This window comes from Ambystoma mexicanum, chromosome 8 (assembly GCF_040938575.1).
Source record: "Ambystoma mexicanum isolate Mex_15411 chromosome 8, UKY_AmexF1_1, whole genome shotgun sequence".
NCBI lineage: Eukaryota > Metazoa > Chordata > Amphibia > Caudata > Ambystomatidae > Ambystoma > Ambystoma mexicanum.
Window position 1 is genome coordinate 1623879738 of NC_090929.1, and position 23815 is coordinate 1623903552.

The 23815-nt window shown below is 46.6% G+C and overlaps 1 protein-coding gene across 1 annotated transcript in view; it reads left to right on the plus strand.

Annotated features, from left to right (window-relative positions):
- ATRNL1 (attractin like 1) overlaps positions 1 to 23815 on the plus strand; it is a 2575823-nt gene that overhangs the window by 1422956 nt on the left and 1129052 nt on the right. The window contains exon 20 of the mRNA XM_069611898.1: positions 838 to 931. Within this exon, the coding sequence (XP_069467999.1) occupies positions 838 to 931 (94 nt within the window). The remainder of the gene's footprint in view (positions 1 to 837; positions 932 to 23815) is intronic.

Here is a 23815-nt window from a genome sequence, read left to right on the forward strand (position 1 = left end):
ACAGCTGCATCTAACATTGCAAAGTTACACAAAAAAAGCATTGAAATGCTACTTTTAACATGTAAAAGTGCATTTCAATTGAAACCAGTCCATGACTATTGTCGACGGATTGGTTTTGAAAGAAATGCACTTTGCATGTTAAATATAAGCTGTCACCGCTTTTTTTTAAACTTTGTTTTCGACACTTTTGTTTGTCGAAACATTTTAAAAAAATTATCACTGTTAACCGAAAGAACGATATACCATTTCAGTGATAAAAAGTTTACTAAGGTTTTTCTGGTGTAATTTAATGAAGTGATAAAATCACAGTAAACCAATGACATCTGAGATCAAGTTACATAGTGGTAGTCTGAGATCAAGTAACATGGCGGAAGTCTGAGGTCAAGTAACATGGCGGGAGTCTGAGGTCAAGTATCATGGCAGGAGCCTGAAATCAAGTAACATGGCGGGAGTCTGAGGTGAAGTAACATGGTAGGAGTCTGAGCTCAAGTTACATAGTGGTAGTCTGAGATCAAGTAACATAGCGGGAGTCTGAGGTCAAGTAACATGGCGGGAGTCTGAGGTCAAATAACATGGCAGGAGCCTGTGGTCAAGTAACATGGCGGGAGCCTGAGGTCAAGTAACATGGTGGGAGCCTGAGGTCAAGTAACATGGTGGGAGTCTGAGGTCAAGTACCATGGCAGGAGTCTAAGATCAAGTTAAATGGCGGGAGTCTGAGATCAAGTAACATGGCGGGAGTCTGAGATCAAGTTAAATGGCGACAGGTCTGTTAATTTGTGTGGGGAGACTGCCGGAGTTGATGATGTTTGCTGACGGTCTCGCTTTGCTCTTCCACAGCTTGTATTTGCAATGGACACGCCAGCAGCTGCGAGATGCAAACCGGGAAGTGTCACTGCACCACCAAAGGGATCAAGGGCGACCAGTGCCAGCTGTAAGTCGCCACCCGCTTCATCTGTGTATGCATGCCCTGTGCCCAAATCATCTTGAGTAGAGTAACTCTTCATCTTACGATGCCTCTGACCCCACGGTGGCAAAAAGGGTGGGTGGGAGTGTCATTGGAGCGGGTTGGCGGCGTAACTGAAACGAGCAAAAGAACCCCCGCTTGCGTCATAATAAGCTGTTGAAATGTACATTATGCAAATTACCCTGATTAGGCGGACATGTCAAGTACCGTATCCTTTAACCACATGCGTCTAGTAAATGAGTTGTGATGGTGTCTTTTTTTTATTTTCATTTTGCCTATTTAAACCAATCACAACGTGTCTTCATGAAACCGGCATTGGGTGCGCATGATATCTTGAAACATACTTCAATCAACCCTTTCATCAAAAGATGCAAAATAAATGGGTATGCAGTCTTTATAGCGAACATTTTATGTAGAGTGAAAATATATCGAAAATTATATAACGAAAAACTTAACGAAAATGTATGTGGGGTGGGATAAAGGGTTACATCTTGTGGGGAAACGGTTGGGGTTGGTTTTTAGGGGTGGGAAACGGGTTTAGGGAGACCCCCCCAAAAAAACAAAAAAAATAACAAATTTGTTAAGTTGTGTCGTTATAAAATGTTCGTTATATGTGCATTCGTTATAACATTATTAGTTATAAAGACATGTAACCAATAAATGCTATAGCGATAATTTCAATGGGCTAGTACCTTTCTTGTAAAATATTTCAATCGAAAGCTGGTGTGTCATTCCACCAATGGTGGGAATTCCAATTGACCAGTTACACGTGGTTTACACTGGAATCCCGGTGTTATCATATGGTTGTGGGCACTTTCCCTGCACTACTATCTAAGTGTTCCAATTCAGTTGCTTACTGATAATGGTATGTACTGGTTTGATTTGGTATTTCTATTTCATCATCATGTTGGTCACAACTAAACCAGTGGTCAGAAATGTGTTGCAAATTATGCAACAGTACGGTTGTTGTGTCAGGTGAGATGCCACCAGGCTGGCACCAAGTACCATTTGCCAATGCACAACGGATCTTCCTAAAGCCAGTATGGCAGACGGCTGGTTCCAGTCTTCACGGGACAGGAAGAGCGGGTGAGATTTTATGCCAAAGGTCCTGGTCCCTCTAGTAACCAAGACCAGCTGTCCGCTCACATTCACTGCGCCACGCACACACTGCTACGGCGACGAGGAGCGCAACCAGTGATCACTTAGGTAGGGATTCTAGGACTCTCAAATGTAACACCGCCTGCATGCGTAACCCTTTCTAGAAAAACAGTGACTCTGCTCCATTACAGAATCTCGCCTCGCCTGTCACTTCCACCTACCTCCAAGACGGCCAGACCGGTGTCTGAAACCCATGGCCGCAGGCCGGGGAGAAATCATGGCGGCAAATCAATCAGGAAATGGGAGGAAAGGAATACCTGCCGGTGGGAACCCTAAAAGAGAATCAAGAACCACTTGGGGTGCCCCAACCGGGAGCCTGAACAGGGCCAATTATGAATGACAAAGTGAACGGAACATGAAGGGACCGAATCCAGAACTCTAGGAGGTGATTATAGCAATCAGGGGTTCTATAAAAGAGCCCATGAAATTAGTATTGGGCTATGACTCACCGAGACAACCAAACCGGGGCTGATGTGAGCCGGCACCAAACCTCCCCCACTTTCCAAACACTCCACAGGAGATACCAAGGTGAATTAGCATGGGGGATCTTCTGGACAGAGCAAATGCCTTCCCTCAGGTGTGTGGCGGTGGAGGTGACCAGAGCTGTGCCAGTGCAACACCAGTGGGGCTCGGCGAAGGAGCCAGGAATGCTCCATAACTCACTTGCCCCGATTCCTTTCCCACTGCAGGGGTCGTATCCTCACAGACCGCTAGGCTTACCAAGGCTGGATGGACTGTGGAGAGCCTCTCTGTAAGGGTTAAGACCTGGTGACGACCGGTAGGAACCTGTGAGATGATCTTGCCTGGAAGCAGAAGCAAGGATGGGTTAATGAACTCAAAACACAGACAGTCCGTGTTTGGATGGTATAGCGGCAGACCAATGAGAGATCGGTAATGAAGGACGTTGCAAGGCAAAAGTACTGTGAAGAATGCCAGCTTTTGTAGATAGCTGCTTATATAGGTGGACTACATCTCTTCTGGCAGCTGTTCGCAAGCAGAGAAGCGTAGACAGAGTCAATCCTTGTGGTGGCTCCAGAGCACGGAGACCTGCAGAGCCAGTGGTCTACAAGAGAACCTGGTTGGATTCTAGTCAACCACAGGAAGTGGTGACGTAGACCAGTCTACCACCATTGGGACAGGAGAAGCCGAGTAGAGGCCAAGCAGAGCGAGATACCAACCTACTGAGGCTGTATCTCAGAGAGTGGCCGAGACCTTGGTTAAAGGAGAGTACAGTGCTGTAAACCTACTTGGGCCTATTTCTCTTGACCTGGCAGAAGCCAAAAACCAGGAAGGGGAATCAAGAGCCTGTTTGGGGCTAGTAGCTTTAGTCCAGAAGGATAACCCTTGGCTAGAGGAGCTAAAGTAACCCAGCTTTAAAGAAACTACAATTTAAACACAAGGTAAAAATTTTGTTTCAAAAAGACAGAAAAGGAATCCTTACACCATCTAATAATAATGATAAAGTCCAAAATATACAAGATACAGATGAAAAGAAAAGACAAAAATGAGACAAGAAGAAAAAAAAACAGAGTTCTTAACATTTGCTTTCAAGCATCATAACATGATGTTTCGCATCCCGCTCTCTTCATACATATCGCAGTCTTTCAATCCAGCGCAAAATAGAACTTGATTAGACATCTACTTATAAAATCATGTCCATGAAGTTTACAGTTTCATAGACAAGTTTTATATTATTCCCTGAGATGCACCTGGCCCACCACCCGTTCATGTCATCATCTAATGGAGCAAACTTTCCAAGATGTAGTGATCGTTGGTTTACAGTCTGTTCACACTCAATTAGCAAGTGTTTGGATGTTTCAATAGCCATTGCACAAAAACGACAAGTAGCCCAGCCTATAATAAAGCCAAGCAAGGGGAGATAAGCGCATGCTGGCAGGAGTGTCAAGTGAATACCCTAGGCAAGGAGGAGTGGGCAAACGTACTAGCAGTAACCTAAAACCTGGGGTGGATTCTTGCTGGTTGGAGCATTATGATGGTAATACCCTAAATCAAGTGAGGAGAGAATACATGCTGCTAGAAGCCAAGAAATGTGCTGTGGGCTATATCCCTGGGACTGAGGTCAAGAAGCCTACTTGGCGCTATATCCATAACTGCAGAACAAAGCATGGAGTGTGGTGCTATATCTCTGGGACTGAGATCAAGAAGCCTGCTTGGCGCTATACCATATGTGCAGAACAAAGCATAGAGTGTGGTGCTAAATCTCTGGGACTGAGGTCAAGAAGCCTGCTTGGCGCTATATCCATAAGTGCAGAACAAAGCATACTGTGTGGTGCTATATCTCTGGGACTGAGATCAAAAAGCCTGCTTGGCGCTATATCCATATGTGCAGAACAAAGCATGGAGTGTGGTGCTATATCTCTGGGACTGAGATCAAGAAGCCTGCTTGGCGCTATATCCATATGTGCAGAACAAAGCATGGAGTGTGGTGCTAAATCTCTGGGACTGAGGTCAAGAAGCCTGCTTGGCGCTATATCCATAAGTGCAGAACAAAGCATAGAGTGTAGTGCTAAATCTCTGGGACTGAGGTCAAGAAGCCTGCTTGGCGCTATATCCATAAGTGCAGAACAAAGCATACAGTGTGGTGCTATATCTCTGGGACTGAGATCAAGAAGCCTGCTTTGCGCTATATCCATATGTGCAGAACAAAGCATGGAGTGTGGTGCTAAATCTCTGGGACTGAGGTCAAGAAGCCTGCTTGGCGCTATATCCATAAATGCAGAACAAAGCATAGAGTGTAGTGCTATATCTCTGGGACTGAGGTCAAGAAGCCTGCTTGGCGCTATATCCATAAAGCTTTATGTGCGGAATGAAGCATGGAGTGGGGTGCTATATCTCTGGGACTGAGGTCAAGAAGCCTGCTTGGCGCTATATCCATAAAGCTTTATGTGCGGAATGAAGCATGGAGTGGGGTGCTATATCTCTGGGACTGAGGTCAAGAAGCCTACTTGGCGCTATATCCATAGGTGCAGAACAAAGCATGGATTGTGGTGCTATATCTCTGGGACTGAGGTCAAGAAGCCTACTTGGCGCTATATCCATAAGTGCAGAACAAAGCATGGAGTGTGGTGCTATATCTCTGGGACTGAGGTCAAGAAGCCTGCTTGGCGCTTTATCCATAAAGCTTTATGTGCGGAATGAAGCATGGACTGGGGTGCTATATCTCTGGGACTGGGTGTTAGATCAAGGAGTCCTAACATGGCAAGTAGTATTTTAGAGGGCCTTTTCAGCTACTCTCTTTGAGGAGCCCTTCCTGACACTTTTTGGAAGAGTTGTCCTTTTTAGGACTTAAGGGAAACAGCTAGGCCCTACATACAATGGCCCTGTACCAGCTTCATCTCTGTGCCATGAGCAGGTCTTGCTTGACTCCGCTGCGTTATTGCTCTGTCCCCCGGCATGCCATGCTGGCTTTCACCCCATGCTTGGCACCTCCCCAAACATCACAGGCAGTCACCACCTTGATCTGATATCCACTGAACTGGGCAAATGGTCTGTTTCTGAGCATATTGGACTTGGGGAAACTAGTCCAGTGCCTACAAATTGCACCTCCAATGCTGATCTCGTGCACACCCTACTGTGCCCCCAGTTCCCCTGTCTTGAGACAATTGCATTGGTTTCCTGTTAACAAGCAAGTTGTGGCTAAATCGCTGCAAAAGAGTTCATAGTGCCTTTTATTCATTTGCTCTCCCCTTTTTGTCGCCATCTAGATCCAGGTCAAATACCCCCCAACCCCATGACTATGTTTGTAGTCTCAATTATTGAGTTTGCTTCTGTAATTCCTGCAATATGGAATGAGCGGCCAATCCTTTTCTGTTCAGGCAGCACAATGTTGGAACTCATTCCCTATGCACTTTGTCAATTCTCCAGTCTGCCCTCGTTTTGCCAGCAGCTGATGACCTGGTTGTTTCTAATGTACTAGCCATAGCTCTCAACTGCGGTCTTTCAAGTCAGCGCCAAGAAGCCAACATGTTGGTGTGTCCGTGCACTTGCACTTTATGACTAAACATAACTTGGAGTAATTCACTGGTGGCATGAGAGTGATGGGGAACAGAACTCCAACCAAGATCAGCTTTCACAGAACTTGGTTTTATTGTAGGCTTCAGCATGGGAGCGGGGGGCACAACAATGAAAACGAAGGACAAACTCAGGCTAATCGGCATACAAACTTAGGTCTCAACATTGTCCAAGTGTCCCTAACTTCAGGATGATGTGGAGGTGGGAGGAGTATTGTCTTTTCTTGTGGTTCTCTTTGAGTCCATCTTGGTAAAAAATAAGTTGGTTTTCAGAGTTTCCTCACCTTTCTTCTTTCTCCCAGTTTGTCTTCCTGGTTCTGGAACACTTGTAGGTCTCCTCCATTTTGGGCTTCAGAGCTTCCTGGATCTTTCTATTTTTTTTCAATCTCTGGGTTTTAAGGGTTTCACAGACCCTTGTTCCTTTCTCAGCCAGTGTCATACTCTTAATAGCTTCCTGCAACCTCTTTCTTTTATCTCAATTAGTTAACCAAGCTTAAGGGTTTCCTGCAACCTCTTTTATCGCAATAAGTTAACCCCTGCAACCTCCTTTATCTCATTTAGTTAACCAGGTTTAAGGGTTTCCTGCAACCTGTTGTATCTCTATTAGTTAACGGGGTTTAAGGGTGTCCCGCAGCATCCGCATGTATCTCAATTAGTTAACCAGGCTTAAGGGTTTAGTGCAACCTCTTGTATCTCAATTAGTTAACCAGGCTTAATGGTTTCCTGCAACCTCTTTAATCTCAATTAGTTACTCAGGCTTAAGGGTTTAGTGCAACCTCTTGTATCTCAATTAGTTAACCAGGCTTAATGGTTTCCTGCAACCTCTTTAATCTCAATTAGTTACCCAGGCTTAGGTGTTTCCTGAAACCTCCTGTATCTCAATTAGTTATCCAGGCTTAAGGGTTTCACGCACCATCTTTCCTCTCTCTCGGTCCCTTTAGCTTAAGCTCCTGGTTCCATCTTGGGCCGATAGTAGAGAAACTCCCAGAACCCCCCTTGTTTTTGCATATTAAGGAGATTTGGGTTTTCACCCTAAATTACTAGCGTAGTCCAGACTTGGAACCCTTGCTCACTGTTCTTAGAGAGGCACAGCTCCACCTCACTGACAAGGCCCAACCAGGCCGAAACATGTGTCTGGGGTTGCTGTTGGTACTCTTGTTCAGGAGAGAATTGCTAGGCATTTCGGTGCTGGACTGCCCTTGGTGACATTTCTCTTCTGTGAAAGGATGGTGAGCTAAAGACTCTGGTTGAGACTCTAACCTGGTATACAGGCCGGTAGTAGAGGAACTCCCAGAACCCCCCTTGTTTTTCCATCTCGGGGTGAAACACATACTCTTCTAGCTGGTGAGATATTGGCTAGAATAGCTTCCCCAGGAGTGTTAGATGGGGGGCCAGAAGCTGGACTATCTGCAGCTTTCTCAGGAACACTAGAATGGGTTCCCGATATCCTAGTGTGACTGGGCCAGGGCCTGACCCTGTCAAGAGGAGATGAGGACCCCTCTCACCCTGGCATGGGAGGTCTACCAGGGGTTTCAGCATAGCCAGCCCCTCCCCAGAAGCAGAGTGAGGGAGTTGAGAGGTCACCAGTCTTCTATAGTAATTGGTGAGAGAAAATGGTAGTTAGGTTTGAGTGTTCTTTTAAGGGGTGAACGCTAGACGAGTGGAGTAGGGAGTGATCGAGAAAATGACTGGGAGAGTTAAAGGAGGCTGACTGTGGGAGAAGGTTTGCGTCAAAAGTAGTAGTAGTGTGGAAAGGGGTGAGTAGTAGAAATGGGAAGAGTAGCATAGATGTGGAAAGGGGGAGAGGAGTAGCAGTGGTGTGGAGAGGAGCGAGAGAGCGAGGCAAATAAGAAGGAATTGTGTAGGCAGGATAGAACATCAGGACAAGGAGTTCAAGGGTGTGAAGCACCAATCGAACAGAACTGCATTGGGTGCCTGGGTTAGAGACCACTTAGCCTGTTCCCTGAGGGAGATTGAAAGGATGTTTGCCCTTACATCATTACCACCAAGCAGACCTAAATGTGCATAGTAATGGATGCCAAGCTCTAGAGGACCAACCTGGGGTTGAGTGATGCCTGGGCTGGGAAGGGAACTGCCCGCACTAGACGAGAGAGGGACAGCCCTTAGCGAGCCCGTTTCTGAATTCACAAATAAAAACACTGGAACTGTCTTTGAGAGTTGCTGTGTTCTTGAGGCCATCTGTGACACTAGACCCTGTGAGTCTCCTCCCTAGAGGTGGCCTGGCACTCCTCAATGCTGCACCAAACCTTTGTACCTCTACCCACCATGAGTCTGGCTCTTTTTTGGGGTCTTTCCCCTACTCCGGCCTTATACCCAACTGCCTTGTTAAACCTTCCCAAACTCTCCCTCTAAGTGCACCTGCTTATTTTCTACAACATCCTCTGGGTCTTCACTGGCCTTCACCTTATGGCCTTACACCAGTTACTTCTGATCTTCACCCCTAGCTCCTTCTCTTCTGCTGGATCCTTCTCTTAATTAATCTCCTCCAAATGTTCACATCCTCTTTGCTTTTGTTTCATTTACTACTACTTTGTTTTTACCAATCTCCTCTTTGTTTGTCTTGCCCTCCACCTTCTGAGGTTCATAAACCTCCTCCACAATTCCTTCTTCACTTTCCTTCTGCTTATACATCTCCTCCCTTTTTCCTCCATCCAGATTGTTCTGTTGCGGAGCTTCTCCACCTTAAGCCTTTCTTTCACATCACTTTCATGTAGATCTCTCACTCTCCTCCTTAAACTCTTGTTTTTCCACGTCCCGATGATCACTCTCCTCAAACCCTCCTGCTAATGGTGATCTCACTCCTTTAAAACCTTCCTCCTGCACCTCCCTCTTTAGTCTCCAACCTCCTTCCACTCGCCAAACTCCTCCTTTTCCTCTCCATGCTTCTCTCTCCTTCCAAGCTTCTTCTTCTTTCTAACCATCTCAAAAGCCTCCCCACTAGCTCCTTCTCCACACATCTGCACTGTCAAACTGAGAGCCAGGGCTTATATAGCCCTGTAGCACCCCACCCTGGGCCGGACTCTGTGAAAGTCTGACCTGCAGTGGCAAATGAATGCAGGATTGGAATTGGCCGTGGGTAATTAGTTCACTGGTGCTAAATAAGTGACTCGGAGAGCAAACCAAGCCTTTAACGCCAGCATTTACCAAACTTTACAGAAGGGATTCATCCTGTATATTACAGATTGAATCGAGGACAATATGGAATATTGAAGTATATACAAAATGACCCTTGTGCATGCAGTGCCACTGTGCATGAATTGAACTTTTGGAGGTGATATTGGGTGTGAAAACCAGAGAGTGTTTCACAACCTAGTCTCCAGGATCCCATACTCAGGTGGCCAGGGAAAGGCCGTCACTTTTGGATCCGGACCCTCTGGGTGGACAAGTGTGGGAGGATCACCTGTGTAGGGGGTCCTCCGGGAGGTGGGGGAGAAACACCTGATGGTGAAACATGGTAACCCCCTACTTCCACAACCAATCTAACCCCTATCCCTGCTTATTCAATGGGAAACTCGGACTCCAGCTCCCATTATTACTCCCTATGTTACATTGGCAACACTACTGAGCGGAGGAAGATGAGGAATAAGGTCAGACAGATTACCTCCAGACTTACACTGGCTCGGTCCCTGTAATGAGGCCAGGTACATAATCCTAACTATATACACCTGCCACTTGTTAACACTCCCGTTCAGACGAATAAAAGGTGGTGTGCAGAGGCACACTCTGAGCGAGGCTGGGTACAAGAAGGAACAGCTCTTTCGGGGCTGATCTGAACCAGGCGATGGAAGTCGGAAGGTCAAGGGGCTGATCTGCAGTTACGAAGATCGAAAGAGAGCCAGGATAGAATCCTCCACTTTTGGGAAGCCGTAAGTGTTCCAAGACTGAAACCTTCAAGGTACTGGAAAGCAGCCGGGGACCCTCCTGGGTGAACAACAGGTTTGGGGGGGGGGAGCAGAGGAGGCATTGGAAACGGCCTTGACTGTTGCATGAAGAGCGTTGATGAAAGAAGGCTGAGTAACACAACCAGTGAGTTATTGAAGGCAAGAAAATTCAGGTTTGTGTTTAAAGCAAAAGTAACTGTAACTCAAAAGTTGAAGGTTGCGCATATTTCGATTAAAGGCTTAATGGAAAGGACAATTGTTGAATTGTAAGAGGAGAAATGGATACAAAGCAACAGAGTGGTCCTGCGAGGTGAAATCGCACATTCAAAAGTCTCTGTGAAATGTTCTGAGTTAATTGGGAACCAAAGACAAGAAAGTAATTGTGATCCTGAATTAAAGTTGAATGAGTGAAAAGCAAAGTATTTGAACTTTGAACATGCAAAAGGGCAAAGTATATATACTTTGAAAGAGGCCAAGAAGGCAAACTAAAGAAAATAAGAAGCTACAAATATCAAGAAATATTGGTGTTACATATGAATTTTTGGAAAAGGCCAAGAAGGCAAACCAAAGAGAATTGGAAAGTACTAAAAGTACCAAGAGGCATTGTTGTAAGAGGAAGAAGACTGTGGATTGTAGAATTACTGAAAGAGAGGTTGAGGTGGTCATGCAGAGATCTATGTAAATTCCTTGCAGTTTCGAAAGTCTTCGACAGGGAAAAGACACCTGAGACAAAACATATGGAAGGTAACCCCCACAAAGTGAAAGACAGACTTGAGCCCGGCAGAGGGAAGCCTGTGCAGAACTGTGTGATAAAGTGAAAGGTAAATGATAAGCTCAAAGGTGAAAGTCAGGCTCGAGCCCGACAGAGGGAAACCTGTACAATAAAGGTCAAAGATGGAACTGTATATTTATGCCAAGGTGCACAAAGCCCAAGGAAGTGAACTACCAGAAGCTTGAAGCCCAAGCCTGAACTGTTAAATCACACCAGTAAGCCAAAGTGTGCAAGACTGACAGAACCGTGCCCATCCACCTATACATTTTAGGAAAAACTCTATACCCTGTGGTGCTGAACGTGGGGAAGGCAGTTGTTATTAAAAGCAATTCTGACATTTCTTTTGAGACACTATTTTCCTTTAGAATTCCCTTAACACTTTTATAATTTTGAGGAGAAGGGAAAGGTTAGTTTTCTGTAGTATAGACCTTTTAATGTTGACTGGACTGACTGGGACTGTTTTGTTATTTATTTAATGGTCGGGATTACCCCCATTTAGAGTTGGGGCCAGTTAGAAATTCTACCAACCCAACCAAATGACCAAATAAAGGTTTTCGTAACTTGTATCCATTGTGTCTGTGTCTACTATTGATACCATGCCTTCCTTACATGGGTCACAAGAACAAATATTAATAAAGCATAGCAATGAGTTTCAGGTGAGTTTTCTGCAACTATAATCTTTTTCAGACACTAAGGAGTAAGAGCAACCAGAATTATTGAGTGGCCGAAGAATCCGGTATACAGGACAGTAGTGTGTGAGTACTTTGCCTGTAAAAAGCCTGAGTTGGGGCGAAACTGATGGCCTTGCAGTCAACATCTTGTCACTTCTACTACCACACTCAAAGTGTATGTATTTTGTCTTTGCGAAACTGGATTTTTCAAGATCATTGGAATAATTTCGATTGTGTGCCAGTTAGCTAATTGAATGCATCAGATTATAGCTAATTGTTAGCTCAAGAAGAGTTGTTTTGAATAGAGGAGGCTTGTCTAAGAGATCCTATCACAAACCTTTCAGTGCCTGGTCCATTATCTTGGATTTCATGAAAGTCATTGCCAGAGTCTATCGGGAGCGTCCGGAGCTGCACTGTGCTGTGCTGTTTCAGTGAGTCTGGAAACTGGGAAACTGGGAAGGACAATAAGTATGTAGCACTTGATTTAAACACTCCTGCTGTCCTGGTACTTGCTCATTTTGTAGAACACGAGCTGCCCGCATTGACAGTGGCATTGCTGGTTTCCAGCTAACCCACTTTGCATGGTGTGTTTCTTGGAGGTGGCTTAAAGAGCCATTTTCATCGGAGTGTTCCCTGTGACTGTCCCCTGTCCTACTAAGAAGACGCAGTGAGAGTTACCCAAGGATCCTTCCCATACCACCTAGTGCCCATCATCCTATGACTTTGGGAGGAACCTGGCTTTCTTGGCCTCCAGACCAGACTTGCGAGACTTGTCCTTGGCCTCAAGCCCAGGGATCGTATCTCTCCAGCCCTGAAATCTCTTCAGTGGCTCCCAGTGGCTGCAAGGATCAAGTTCAAGACCCTTTGCATTGTCCACAAGACCTTCTGGGGCTTGGGACTGCAAAACCTTCAACTCTCCCTTTGGAAATGCCTTCCTACTCAAGCTCTTCGCTCTTCCACCTCCAACTCCCTCAGGGTCAGTCACTTCTCAAAGCAACGAGTTAGGGGTAGATCTTTCTTCGGCTGGCGCCTCCCTCTGGAACAGCCTCCCTGCCTCTCTGAAACTTGAGGAGAGCCATCTTTGGTTTCGAAAGCACCACAAGACCTTACACTTTGCTTCTGCCTTCTCTCTTCCTCTCCCTTGCTGATTTCTGTCCGTTTCGGCACCAGACACCAGGCTACCCTCTGATTTAGGGCCCAGATCCCTGCCCACCCAGCCACACACCTGCACTGCCTCCTGGCAACCCTTGCACTCGGGTTTGTATCTGCAACCCTACAGTCCCTCTCCTGCACTTATCAGACACCCGCTGTCTGTGCCTCATTCCCGCACTTGCCACCCGATGGCCGCACTACCTGGTGTTCTTTTCACTTGTGCAGCACTTTTCACTCTCCACGTCCCCTTGCACTTTCCTCCCTCTTCCCCCTGCACTTGCGTATTCTCAATCTCACTGGGCCTAGTAAGGTGGTTGTTTTGTTTCCTCCCCTTGCCTCGTCGCACCTTGAAACACTTCTGTATGGGCGCGATATAAATAAAATATTGTATCATATCATACCACATTAGAAGTCTACATAATTTGGATGATGAGGCAGTCTTAATTGGGGAATTTTAGTTCCACCAACCGAGGTCAGATAGTTTGAGTTAGACCTTGAGGTTCGGCCAAGAAGCTGGATGGATCCCTATAGACCCAAAATAAATTACAAATAAGCAGCACAAAATATTAGTTCACAAACTTAAGGCTTAAAAGAGATTTCAGAAGAAGGAACGTTAGCCTAGGACCCAGCCTACACCTCAATGATGATGCCAAATGAGGCCGAAACATGTCTGTGTTTGCTTGCTTTGTGTAAAGGAATGTGACCTACCAGTGCGGTCTTTCCTCTTCTGTAATGCTACGGAATGCTCAAAAATAATGTGCTGGCGTGTTGCCCAGAGCAATGGCCGTGGTTATGATTAATTTAAAACCTTACAGACATTCCCCTTCCGTTTTTCTAGAGTAGCAGCGGGATTCACCCCACCTAGAAGGCTTTGGCAAGCCAATGGGTTCATGGATTTGGTGTTTCTGTCGAGTTTACAGTAGCGGGGGACTGATGGCTTGATCTGCTGGGGTTGTGTATGCAAGTGTGGTGTCTTCAGCCTTGTTCACGGTGCACCTAACTGGTATGATGTGGGCACAGCACAAACCCAACGCTGACCAGGTTTGCATCTTATCTGTTACCTAGAATTCCACTCCACCACAGGGAGAACACGAATGTACGGCCAATGCTGAAGGACTGGTCCCCCATAGAAAAATGTGGGTCCATTTCATAAATGAGTGCACTGTTCAATGGTAGTTTTCAGTAATGCCTGTCCGATAGCACAGCAAGTAGAGCACTGGCTTTAACATCTGTGGAGAGCCTGGTGATGCAGATTCGAATCCCGGCAGGGCCAAACTCAGCCTTTCATCCTTCTGAGGTCAATAAATGAGCACCACACACCGTGGGTTGTAATAAGCAGCGCTCAGATACCTGAGGGTTCGTAGCGCTATATAAATGCTACATTAAGTTAAATTAAATGCATTTGGTTCCGGATGCCCTTGTTTTTTGGTCAGTCTCCCTTTGCCAAGCACAGATCTCCCCGATTCTTAGGAACCCTACTCTTCGCCCCATTTATCCCTAAACCCTTGGAAGGGTGACTCTAGACACTTGCTTGACATGGTGGGCACAGGCAGGTGGTGGTGTGCCATCGGGCATGCTTCAGTGTGTCCTCAGTCCTGGCCTTCACCCTGTGGAGAGTCTACCCGATGCCTGTTTGTGTTGCACTATTTGAAGGATATTGATAGAATGCATTATAAATGATGTTTAGGAAAAAAATCCAGTGTTTGGGTAGGGGCTGAAACAGCCGTGTAATTACGTCCTTTAAGTGGTATGGATCCGTTTTCTGAAAGTCATTTCTTGAACTGTCAGAAGGCTGCAGAAATAGAAAAAATAAATAGCTTATTGGTTTTTAATTCAGGCTATCATTTCAAAAAGCATTTGTTCTGCGGCACAACGCCGTGCTTGGCAAATTCAGAAGCACTATTTAAAAACGAATAAATGCGTTTTCGCTGGTGAGAAGGATTCGGAGGGCGATTTGGAGCAATTTGTCACTTTAACGACGGGTCACTGGGCATGCACTATCATCCTGCCAGTCCTCAGAACAGTGTGTCATCTTGTAGCGATGCCCACTCTGCAGTGGTACCCATCAGAGGAAGGGTTGTTCAACTCCAGGCCTCAAGGGCCTGGATGCTGACACGCTTTCAGGATATCCCTCAATGATATCCATGAGGAAAAATGTGCATAGATGTAGAATCGTTGTATGCAAATTGAGATCATGAATAATAATGAGAGGGTATCCCGAAAACCTGACATGGATCCGACCCTCGAAGCTTGGAGTTGGGATTAGAGGAAGGGTTGGCTGGATATATAAGACCCGCCAGTGATGGATATGGGTTTCTTTGACACCGACATATGTTCTGGATGGATGTACATGAAGCTGAGGCCTTTGCTTACTTTTGGAGGAGGGGGCATGGTCTATGGTGCCCATCATTGGGGATGTTGGTGTACAGCAAGAATTGAAGCTACCCGGACCTCACTCTTTTGTAATCAGTAGTACGTTTCACCACTGGATCTATATATATTGTTTTGTATTAGAATCTGTTTATTGATGTTAACTCTAACATATATCACATACCTCTGCAATACAGCAAACTAGAGTAATAATTGACAATAGATCATAGCCAATGAGGTGGTGTTTAATGAGTAGCCCTGCGGGCAGTTACCTTTATGATACAGTACCAGTAGATTGTGACCCCGCCACCCAAAAACCAGCTAAACCCTCCACCCAGCTGCAACCAAACATCCACGTTTATCCTTTCCCTACCCACAGCTCTGCCAACACATTCCCATCAAATGTTGCGACGACTCCAACAGTCCAAGCGCTCTGAGCAGTGCCTGGCAAGAGTAATACTTGTCTTTTATAAACTCCAGAAGCCCCCTCTCCCACTCATGACAAAGTGGTTCAATCTATTATTTAGGGAGTAAGTCATCCTCTCACATATAAGGCGCCTCCACATTCTGGTTCTCCAATCCTGCGCGGAGGGAGCCGAAGCGGACCTCCATGCAGCGGTGATAGCATTCCTCGATACAACCAACGTCAATCTAAGAAGCCCTTTAGAGCTGTGCCCAGCTTGCATCCCCCTAGTGCCAACCAGCCCCAACAGGCACCCATCTAGAATACACCGAATCGTGATCCCTGCAATTCTCCAGGATTACTGTTTGTTCAAATCTGAAATGAACGAGGGAGAAGAAACTGAAAGTTATTTGTTCGCAAACAACTTTTGGATTTCCCTCCCACAGCCATTTTGGATAACCCACTTCCCCTCTGACCCCCATACTAACCCTGTGGTTGCACACTGCGCTGTCTGCCGCCGACTCACTGTGTCCCTGCAACGCCTGTTCCCTTTCACTTCCCTGATCAGGAGCCAGCGCCCAGGGTACTTAACTTTTTTTTTTCTTTTCTTTAAACGGTCAGGTGCGGGGGATACGCGCGTAATCCCTGCTGCCATTCTAGTGAACAAGGGTGCGGGGGACACCCCTGACCCCCTTGTTCACTATAATGCTATTTGAATTGGAGATTTGATTGGAATGTTCGTATTCGATCAATTCTCCCAATTGCGAGAAACAAAATTGTCGGTCACATTGGGTAAATCCATTCTCCGCACAATATGTACAATCTCCTTCCCGTATGACTGAAGCTTTGGGCAGTGCCACCATATATGCAGATAAGTGCCTGCACCTTCACATCCCCTCCAGCAGAGTCCCATTGCTCCCCTCCACATATGTGCCTCCCTGTCCGGGGTGCTGTACCATTAGTCTGTAGTTTTGTTCTGCATGGGGGGCTCTAATTGTCACACGTTTTACCCCCTCCAGATTCCTGTGCACTACTCACCATCTAATTCTCGACCCAGATCCCTATACCATGCCGTCACATAGGAGGGGAGCCCCTCATTTATTCTGTTTTTTAAGCAGCTGTACAGTTGGGAGATCAACCCTGTTGATCCACCTTAGGGTGAAGACTAACTTTTCAAAAGGTGTTAGACCCCTCCTCGCTGCCTCTCTGTTAGTGCTCTGATACCCCAATGTCTAAGTTGTAGGTATCGAAAATGCTCCCCCTCCACTAACGCAAATGTTGTCTTGCAAGACTCAAATGACCGAATACTGCCACCCTCGAGGGCGTGTGTCAAGTATTTGCATCCCCTCTCTCTCCATGCATCAAATGCATTGTTTCCATATGCCGGGGCAAACTCAGGGTTTTAGTGGATGGGACTTACTGGCCCGAGGTAAGTGGTCAGCCCCAGTCTGACCGCAACACCTCCCCAAACCCAGATCGTCGTTCTCGTAGACTGCAGCTCATAGACCAGCAGTCTTAAAGCCCACGGTATCCATGGCATATATCGGGGTGGACTACCAGCCACCTGTTACTCCAAGATCTTCCACCCTTTCTGTGAGCTTGGGTCCATCCAATCTCTTAGCACTCTGACCTGGGAAGCCTGATAATACCTCCAAATATAGGGCACCGCTAGGCCCTGCGGTTTCTGGATCGGTATAGGATAGCCGCTGATATCCTGGCCGGTCGTCCCCATCATAAAGGCACTCAGTTGCTGTTGGAGCTTCTCTACTGTATCTTTCGGCACCTCTACCTGGAGAACCTGAAACAAATAAAGTAGCATAGGGAGCACATTCATGTTCATAGTGGTTATCCTTCCCACCAATGATGATACCTGCAGACTCCACTTCCATAGGTCCATCCAAATCGCTCTCAGCACCGTTGGATAGTTGGCGTCATATAATACGATTGCGCTGTGAATCGTATCACCAGATATCCTATACTATGCGATGCCCAATGAAAGGGGGAGATGCTCTTCAGATCCTCCACCCTATCCAAACAGAGGGTTAAAATCAATGCCTCACAATTATCAAGGTTGATCCTAAACCCCAATCATGTCTGAAAGTCAGGTAAAAGGTTTTAAACCCCAGGAAGTGAGTTTTCTGGGTCCGATATTACCAAAAGAATATCATTGGCATATAAGGCTATCTTGTCCGAGATACCATCATAGTGGATTCCCTGTATTCTTAGATTGGCCCTAATCTTGCTTGCAAATGGTTCTACTGCAAGCACAAAAAGTAGGGGCAAAAGAGGGCACCTCTTCCCATACCCCTTTGAAGCCAAGAACTGTGTGATAATTGCCCAATTACTGGCACTCTTGCACATGGCTTCTGTTAGAAAGCAAAAACCACTCTTGTAAAGTTCCCCCTAAACCCACATTTCCCCATCACTGCCCACAGCAAAGCCCACTCCACACGGTCAAAAGCTTTTTCAGCATCTAAGGCCAGCAGCATAGAGTGGGACTTTCTCCTGTGCACAGTGTCCATAAGGTCTATAATCCTCTGAGTGTTGTCTGCTGCTTGTCCCCCTGCAACACCTCCCGATTGATCAGTCCCTTCCAAGTCTGGAAGGAATCGGTCTAGACTCTTGCATATATCTTCCTATCAATATTCGATACTGCAATTGGCTGGTAAGAGGAGCATATCCCAGGGTCCTTTCCTTCTTTGTGTATCGAGACTCAAGCCTCCTGAAATTTTCCGAGTCCCACTCCCTCCCTCCACATTTCATGAAAAAGGGAATACAGGGGATCAACCAACTTTCCCGCTAATGTTTTGTAGAATGAGGGGAGAAACCCATCTAATCCCAGAAACGTATTAATCTTTAATGAGATAATGGCCCGAAATATTTCATACCTCATAATATCCCCGCTAAGCAACTGTCTCTGGGCTCCAGCGGCTGGCGACAGAGCACAGGTTGCTAGAATTGAGTCCATCTCCCCTCCAGCAGGGGAATCGGATGAGTACAGATCCCAATAATAATAGTCAAATGCCTCTCTTTTCTTGCACTCAAGGCACGCTTCCGTCGTTCCCGAGCACCGTAACACCCCAGTCTTAAGCTTCCATGCTAGCAGCTTGCCCGCTTTGTTCTCATATTCATAGTACCACTGTTTAATCTTCAATAAGGCGAGCCCCACCCTGTTCCCCTCTATAGTTGTATGCACCGACTGCAGCTCCAGTTGGACCTTCCTGGAGCCAGATGCCTGGTACAGTGTTTCCAGGTCTTTCAATTGGCCCATAAGTCTCCCCGTTCTTGCTTGCCAAACCGATTCAGTCCGACCACCCTTTGCAATCATTACACCCCTTAAAAATACCTTAAAGGCGTCCCACCTCACACCCTCCCTCGTCTCTTCAATTGGGTTCACCCTAAAGTAGCACTCAGTATCCTCCCCAATCTCGCCCCGGCATACAGGGTCTAGTAAAAGAGCCGGGGTTACCCTCCATGACCTTGTCTTAATTTCCTTAGGGTGCAAGTTCCTTACTGTCTCGGGAGGATAGCTCAGGGGGCAACGTGCTCGCCTTGGAAGCAAGACGACACGGAGTAAGACCGGTTCGATCCCCGGGTCCACACTTAGAAACCTCTGGGTATTAAGCGCGTTATGAATAACCTATTACAATTTTACAATTACAGTTTAGAATTTTAAGAGAGACTGACTGGTGCATGGTACGAGAATGTAAAGGCGCCTATCCCTGCCGCTTCCTGCTCCGAGAGAATCCCCCCACTCACCATGATATAATCAGATCTTGTGAGCATGTGAATAGTAAGAAAAATCCTTCACCCCAGGGTTTGCATGCCCGCCAGGAGTCGGTCAGACCGGCCTCCTCCAACCCTCTGCACAAAGGCCTGGAGTGCTGGGTCGTGCCCATGTACGAGCCCCTGGATACATCCCAATTCGGATCCCCGCCAGGGCCATGAGACCATTGGAAAAGGCCCTGACTTCCCTCAATACGGAGCAACAAAACTCATTGTGCCCATTCTTGATCTCCCTCCAGATGAGTACTTGCCTCCTCCTGCAACAACTCTTTCTACCTTTGATAAAAATCCTTCCATCTCCAAAGACCTTTCACTCATCAATCTACTCCAAACACCTTCCTCCCTCTCTTCCCAACACCCTCCATGTGAGACTGACTAGGCTTACATTAGTGTTCGAAGCCACAGATAACGATGCTCCGTTGCGCCGTCCTTTCATAAAAACCAATCGCTCATCTTAATCAGCCTCGCTCTTAACCACCTCGAATTGGACTTGCCTATTAATCAAATGCAAACCCCCTTAATCTTGTTCAAATATTTAGACTTGAATCTCCCTCAGTCTTCCCGCTTTAGGCGCGTCTCCTGAAGGCATGCAGCCTCCACTTCTTGTCGTTTAAGTTAAGACATTAACCCCACCTTTTCTGGGGGGTGTTCAGACCCCTAGCATTGTATGAGAGAACTTTGAAAGTTTACCCGTAAGGAAGGCAGAGGGCTATCTTGAAGAGGCACCGCTCCGGCCATGAAGCTACACAGCAGTGGTTTTGAGGACATTTGTGGATAAACTGTATTAACACCAGAACCTTTTTAACTAACCCTCTGAAACAAAACCCCACCCCCATCTCGAGGCGTGATTGTAGATGTTTTGGGCTACAGATGTCATCATCCTACACAGCATAGCCAAGAGTGAGGGTCCATGGGAGCTGTAGTCTCACCCGTCTTGGAAGCCGCAGGTTTCAAACTCCTGTGCTAGAGCAAAGGAACAGAAAGATGGCGGCATAAGAAAGATGGCGGCATAAGAAAGATAGCGGCATAAGAAAGATAGCGGCATAAGAAAGACGGCGCATAAGAAAGATAGCGGCATAAGAAAGATGGCGGCATAAGAAAGATGGCGGCATAAGAAAGATGGCGGCATAAGAAAGATAGCGGCATAAGAAAGATAGCGGCATAAGAAAGATAGCGGCATAAGAAAGAAGGCGGCATAAGAAATATTGTGTCCTCAATGAGGCAGGCATGAGCCAGCCTTTCACGTGGGCAAAACTGCATCACGATAACTGAAGATGACCCACCCCCCAGATTCAGCTTGGGGGAGGGGCTAGTCTTTTTGCATACTGTTTCCCGGTGACTTAGCAATGATCCTGGTGGGTACGTTCTGTGCTATCCTCACTCGTCGTGCGCAAGTTGAGCCTTGAAACTGTATGACTTCCACCTACCTCTAAAAAACTAGCCAGGCATACTTTACTCCTTCTCTTGCATGAATACCAGTTCTCAACATGCAGACTCCATTTCTTACTGGCCAAGAGTGAATTATTTCTTCCGAATGGCTGGTGGTGAGCGCACAATTTGAGGCCTGTTCCAAGATGCGCTCTGGTTCCCAGCACAGCATGAACTCCTTGAAGCCTATTAGTTGGAGGTTCTCTAGTAAAATGCCTTGTTATTTATTTATTTATTTATTTAATTTATGGTTTGATTGTTAGGCGCTTATACAATAAGAATATACTGTTTCACAGCGCCCACAGGAGAGGGAGGGAAATACAATGACAACACATTATTAAGTGCAGAGGGAGAAAAGGGGAGGGATGAACCTACTATGCCTTGTGAGTATTCAAAACGTGCAAGTGCAGGGGAGGAGACCTTCCTTACGTTTGTTGAAATGGAAAACCATTGATTTACACTAGTTGTCTGCAACCTGTGGGGCCTTCAGATGTATTGCACTAAGATTCCCATGATCCCTCACCATTGACTATACTGGCTAGGGCGAGTGGGAGTTGTAGTTCAAAACTTCTGGAGAGCCAATGGATGCAGAACACCTGAGACCATTGCACTCTGGGGGATAATGGAATAGGGACATACCATTCTGTTCAAGCAGGAGGTTGTGTCTCTGCACACTTTCTTTTAAAACGCCGGGTGCATCCATCCTCCGCTTCTCCATTAGTGATTTAAACCACGTTTTCCATTTGATGCAGTGAAATTGATTGTCTGGGAGGAAAAGGAAATTGTTCTGTTAACTTTATTTCATCGGCAGAAGAAAAAAGACCCACCTCTGGCCGGAGCTGCACCACAGAACTTTGCAATTACTGCTGAAGAAAGAGAGCTCGCAACAGAAGGGAGCTGAACAGTTTGATATTGACATCACCTGGGGTATTGTAGAGCCAGTGACTCTTCTGATTGGGCCAAGAAGTGGATTGAATTGGCTGGGCCAGCCTCCAATCACTAAGAGCAAGCAATCAACCAACATGCCATCTATGGAGGGGTTTGCCAGTCTGACTGGCTTCTTGAACCTTGTATCAATGTAATTGTAGCTCATTTCAGTTGGGAAAATTATCCCATTTTCAGAAAGGGCCTGAATGCCTTTGCAGTTCTGGGATAACTGATGTGGTCACTTAATAGAAGGGCTACTGGCAAATCGCGCGTTTGCCTTGTTATATAGTAAATATATTGTATTGCTCCCCTTGCCAGGGCTCGCGCTCTCACAAAACTAAGCTTTGGCCAGAAAGTGGCGTATTATGCATCAGAACTTGGCCTATGGAGTCCAACCAAAGGGGGGGACTCAAAGGGATGAGGGGGAAAAAGCGTAAGAAAGTCAGGTAGGGGAAAGGGCGATTTGATGTTTGTGGTAGATAGGGAGCATGTTCACTTGGTGCCGTCTGCATGAGTGCAGTTCCTTAGTTCTCAGTAGATGCCGTCTGGAGTAGTGTGTGGCTGCGTGATGGGCACCAGATGTGCTCAAGGATTCTGTTGAAGCGTGGTGGCTTGTTGCAAACGTTCTGTGCGTGTTGGAAGAAAAACCCCAGGAGGTTACTCTGGTGACTGCCATGCCAAACTGTCAGTCCACACTTGCCCTGTCCTCTGAGAGAAAGATGAATGCAATAGACCAGGGGGCAAAAGTTCAAGTTGCAAGCTACTAGCCAACCACTGAAGTCACTTGCCACCTCAATTTGTTACATTCGACTGCACACGTTTTCTTACTCGCCAAGAGTCTGATATCACTAGCCAATGCCTAGTGGCCAGTATGCCAGTATAGATTTTGCAACCTGCAATAGACCACACGGGAACATAAAGCGATAGAAGAGGAGACCCATCGGCCCACGGTCCATGCCTTCTTGGCTGCATATAGAGTAGTGAGGGCAAAGTATTTGGGTGTGAAGTATACAGAGGAGGGCGGGGCTTTGGTGCTGAACCTGTAATGTGGAAAAGCACAATTTGCAGTTTTGCAGCCCAAGCAACAACCGTTTAAATGTATAATTGCTTAAAGAAGGGAGGGAGTGGCCAGCGAATAAACGCCTATGTGCTTAAACTGCCATTTTGCTATTGGGAATCTTCATTGCATCGGCTCGGGAAGATAGCTCAGGGGCAACGTGGTCGCCTTGGAAGCAAGAGGACATGGAGCAATACACGTTCGATCCCCGGGTCTGCGCTTAGAAACCTCTGTGTATCAAGCGCGTTATAAATAACCTATCATATCATAGCATGACCTTCTACAGTGGTGGGACCGTGCCCAGGGAACGGCACAGTGTGATCCACTGCAACCTTGCACTCAACTGTTTTCTGGCCAAATATTCGCATTTTTAGGAGCGGAAATTGATTACTAGGCGAGGTCGTCTCCAATGGTAAACTCGAAGATGAGAAGTTAAACCATTGGATCAGCCAACTATCTTGGTGCCGTCAATAACACTTCTGTGGGACCTGAAGTAAGACATTGGGTACATCCCTGCCAAACCGCTTTGTTGGAATGCGGCCACTCTTTGCTACCATTTGTCTACAATTCTGGTCTCCTCTTCGAGTCGCCGCGTTCTCCTCGTTACTTGCGGCTTCGATCTGCACCTTCCTGTTCTCCTCTGCCCCCAGCGGACCCTCCATAGCACCAGTGTTCCTCACTTCCTCTGTCTCCGTGTAGTTTGCGCACCCACCCATCTGCTGTTTCTGGCAGACCTCTGGGTTCCTGCTTTGCTTCCTCTCCGGGTCTCGCAGTGTCCCCCGTTACCTTTTATTTAATTTTATACATTAAGTTAGGAATGATTGATTTAGACCAGCTGCCACTATACAGGCTGTATTTCTACTTCAAAACTCAGGATCTCACTTCGGTCGCGGGCAAATTCAGTGCAGTTATTGCGCGTAAACTCTGGCAGAAAGGCTAAATATATTGCCACCATTGAGGAGTCTGGAATAGGTCCTTTGTTCCAAGATACCTTGGTTGGCTTCGAGAAGGTGGAGCATATCACCAGAATGAAACCACCATACAGCTTTACAGATGGGTGGGGGAGGCAACAACGAAGCCAGCGCTGCGCGCCGTTGTGTTAGCTTTTTTGGGACGGCAGGTTATTGGCGCCACTTCTCTGGGTGCCGGAAGGTAGTGATCCTATTTCGCTAACAGATGGGTGGCAAGTAAACA